General features: G+C 53.7%; 1 protein-coding gene across 2 annotated transcripts; it reads left to right on the forward strand.

Annotated features, from left to right (window-relative positions):
• Window positions 1–522: 522 nt before the first annotated feature.
• C5H16orf54 (chromosome 5 C16orf54 homolog) lies at window positions 523–3649 on the forward strand. Of its 2 annotated transcripts, none has more exons than XM_075972321.1 (2): window positions 523–630; window positions 1831–3649. In XM_075972321.1, the coding sequence occupies exon 2, from the start codon at window positions 1884–1886 to the stop codon at window positions 2559–2561; it is 678 nt and encodes a 225-aa protein (XP_075828436.1). In that variant the 5' UTR covers window positions 523–630; window positions 1831–1883; the 3' UTR covers window positions 2562–3649. The 2 variants fall into 2 exon arrangements, with proteins under 2 accessions (XP_075828436.1, XP_075828437.1); XM_075972322.1 differs by having other exon boundaries at window positions 533–630; window positions 1834–3649.
• Window positions 3650–3859: the final 210 nt, after the last annotated feature.

The raw sequence follows: 3859 nt of genomic DNA on the forward strand, positions 1-3859 counted from the left end.
TTCCTGTAACCTCAGGTTGGAGAAGCAGAGAGGATCTTTTGTGCTCACTGGAAAACTCAGGTGGCTCAGGACTGAAATCCCAGCACTCAGAAGGCTAAAGCAGGAGGATTCAAGGCCAACCTGGGCTACCTCTTGAGTCCCTGTCTCAAAACAAGAAGTGTGGAGGCAGCTGGATGAAGCGATAGCGGTGCAGGGGCTCCAAGGCAGGACAGGCTTGCAGAAGGCCCTGCTGGGGACAGGGACTGTGCACCCTCCAAGGAGCAGGCAGGAGGCTGCACCGCAGTGCTCTGGGGGCAGCCGAGCCAGTGTCTAGTCTTCCCCACCTCTGGGAGACTGTGCTGGGTGGGGTCTGAGCTCGGCTCTAGGGTGAGACTGACTTCAGCAGTGCCGCTTCTCATTTTGACCCCACCTAACTCAGGAAGTGCTTCTTCACCACGCTGACCACATCCCCAGGTTGCCTTGGAAACACTCTTTGGGGGCAGGAAGAGTTGGGGCACAGTCACCCAGCAACAGGTGGTAGCCTCCCTTCCGCCTCCAGGGCCTTTCAGATAGTCACACACACCCTCCCGGCATGCACTGGGACGAACAGCTCTGAAGACCGAGAAATCCGAGATTGACTCCAGGTGAAAGGTGAGGTGAGGGGTTCAGAAGAAAGTGCCAATGGGGGGCTTATGGCAGAGACGTGGGCGACCACCAACGAGGGAGGCAGACAGGCCAGTGACTGGGCAGAGTTGGACAAGTTGGTTAGGTGCTCAGCCCACGGACCTGGTACAGCCGAAAGCACCGCAGGTCCAACAGCAGGGTCAGCTCCGAGGAAAGTGGGAAAGCGGCTGTAAGAGAGGGTACGCATGGCGGGAGCAGGCCAGCGAGGGGGTTTCTCTCATTTCTGTCTCCCCACTTCTCGAGGCTAAAGCAAGACCTTGATCTGCGACCGTGGGGCCTGGGAGGGGAAGCAAGACCTGTGCAGGGGAGCCTCAGCTGGCCTGTTCTCCAGCCTCCCCTGGCTCATTCCTGTCCTCTCTGGGTCGCCTTTGCTTCTCTCTAGCCTTGCCACCCATCCTCAATAAACCAATTAGAAGAGCCGAATTGATGGAAGCTGGAAAGGGAAATTTATTCAATGTGGCCACGCTGAGGAGATGAGCAAACACATCCAGCTCGCGCTCTCTCCTCTCCTCTCCTCTCCTCTCCTCTCCTCTCCTCTCCTCTCCTCTCCTCTCCTCTCCTCTCCTCTCCTCTCCTCTCCTCTCCTCTCCTCTCCTCTCCTCTCCTCTCTCTCTCTCTCTCTCTCTCTCTCTCTCTCTCTCTCTCTCTCACACACACACACACACAGACGGTCAGTCTCTCCATGTATATAACGTATAGAAATGATCGAAGAGCCCCGAGCTCAGTTAGAGTTGAGTTTTTATAGCAGCAAAGGTGTGGGTGAGGGGTTTCTAAGGTTCAAGACCCCTGATTGGCTGACATTTGTCTAGAGGTGTCCTTGTGAGTGTGTGCTGGCAGGTGATCCTATCTACAAAGGTAGGATGTTAGGCGTTTCCTTTGGATGGTCTGTTCCTGGGTGGTGCCTGGGTAGTCTCAGTTTGTGGTCTTTGTTGGAATCAGGTATTGCCTCATTGTAAACTACTGAGACTCAGGTCTCTATGAAGCTTATCATGACTGGGCCCTACATCACACACACACGAGTCTGTCCCTGACGTTCTGAAGGCCAATGATTTGCAGTCCCAGTCAAGATGTGGTCCACCCACTGCCTTGCTGTGAGGTAGTCAGGTTGTTAGAACTGTGTTGAAATCCAGGACCCCAACTCTCACTGATTCCTGTTCCTTCTCTTAGCAGAGACATTCCCTGCTTCACCCCTTGTCCCTCTGCACCACCGAGTCTCCCAGATGCCTACAACTCCTGGGCAGCCCTCAGGGCACACGGAGGGGCTCCCAGAGCCTACAGAGGAGGTGGCCATGTGGGCAGTACTGCCCTGTGGTCCTTGCGTTCCCATCATGCTGGGCCTGGCCTCTCTTGTAGCCTTCTTCATCATAACCACGGCAGTGCTGGCCGAACGCCTGTTCCGTCGCCCGCACCCAGACCCCAGTCGGCGTGCACCCACCCTTGTATGGCGCCCTGGAGGAGAGCTGTGGATTGAGCCCACAAGCAGCGCCCGGGAGCGCTCTGAAGACTGGTATGGCTCCTCCATTCCCCTGCTGATGGACAGGGCTCCAGATCCCCTGACTCCTGGGGGAACCTTGGAGGGCAGAGCAACTGCCCCACCAGCCCCTTCAATCCCACAGTCTGCTCCCAGCTCCTTAGTTCCCCAGACCCCACCGGAAGTCCCAGCCCAAAGCACCTTCTGGAGGCCTCAGACCCAAGCTGAGAGGCTCCATGCTGCAGGCCTAGTGAGTTGGGTTGAGCCTGAGACAAGGCTAGAGGCTGGAATGCAGATTGGGAGCCCTAAGGCCTGGAGGACAAGGCAAGGGAGCCTGGAACCTGACTGGGGTCTCCAGCCTCGGGTCACCCTGGAAGAGATCTCTGCATTCTGGAAGCGGGAAGGCCGGACCAGTGTGGGCTTCTGAAGCCTCAGAGCCTGTAAGACTAGCCTTCCACTTCAGAGGGGCTGAAAGGGGTCAGCTCCAGACTCAGGCCTGGACCTCACTCCAGATGTTCCTCTAGGCCCTGCCTAAAACCTAGGGCCTTTTGTGTGGAAATTTCTATCTTTGACATCTGCCTGGTGGGCAGGCTAGAGTGTAGACAGCCTGTAGGTCATGGCTTGCATTAAAGTTCAGCTTTGGTTAAACTGCCCAGGTTGTGACTCTGAGAATTGGCGGCAAGGCTAGTTGACTGTGGGCCAGAAGGTTTCAAGATGGCTTGTCAGGGTACAAATTTACCTAAGACACCGTATTGGAGTGAAGAGGGCCCATATGGGACCCAGACCAACAGAGCCATGCTGGTGGTTATGTGTCCATCATGTGGGCCGGAGGTGGCAGGGATCTTGCTCTCCAGAGACACAGACCCTGAGATTGCCCAGCCATCCTCACCGACTACTGCGAGGCCCTCCAGCAAAAAAATAGAGGCCAAATCCAGAAGGAGTCTGTGACTATACAAGCCTTGGCTTTGTCCACTCAATGGCAACATGGAATTTGCTGAGCCAAGCTGAAGGACTAGAGTCAGGACACAGACTCAAAAAGATCAGCAGGTTCCTCTGTCCGTCGGCTTAGGCTGCATACATCCTAGAACACGGAGTTTATTCTTCCCTGCTAAGGAAAGCCTGGACTGAAAAGAACTGAGTTTGTTCCAATACGGAAGTGAAGATTGTCCCAGAGAAGAGAAACTCCCCAAACACAGCCTCCGCCATCTTTCCCTCGAGCGTGCTGAAGGGAGCCACAAGGCAGGCTTGCTACAAGACAGACTTAGTTATAATGACCCATCCCACTGAAACGGAGTCCCAGTTATCTGTGGCCTCCATGGCTGACTCCCCTTTTAGGAGAGGAGACAATAGTGGGGAGAGCTGCTCGTCCTTCGAAGGCTAAGCTCCCAAACTTCAGTCGAGAATATGAAGATTTTGCCATATCAGGTTTGCCACCTTTTGTCTTATTATTTACTTTATGCAGATTTTTACTGAAATTGGCTCACTATTTGCTTAATAAATTTGTTTTAAAAGGAATCTTTTTTTGGTATGGCCTCTATTAATGGAAAATTATTATTACTAGCCACAAGTAAAAGATAGTGTGAAAATAAACCGGGCATGCTAGTGCCCACCTTTAATCCCATCACACAGGAAGCTGAGGCAGGGGGATGTCTATGATTTCCTGGCTAGCTAATGCTGCATTGAGACATGACTCAAACGAAACCAAGAATATGAAAATAAATACAG

Source organism: Microtus pennsylvanicus, chromosome 5 (genome assembly GCF_037038515.1).
Source record: "Microtus pennsylvanicus isolate mMicPen1 chromosome 5, mMicPen1.hap1, whole genome shotgun sequence".
In the NCBI taxonomy this organism is placed as follows: domain Eukaryota; kingdom Metazoa; phylum Chordata; class Mammalia; order Rodentia; family Cricetidae; genus Microtus; species Microtus pennsylvanicus.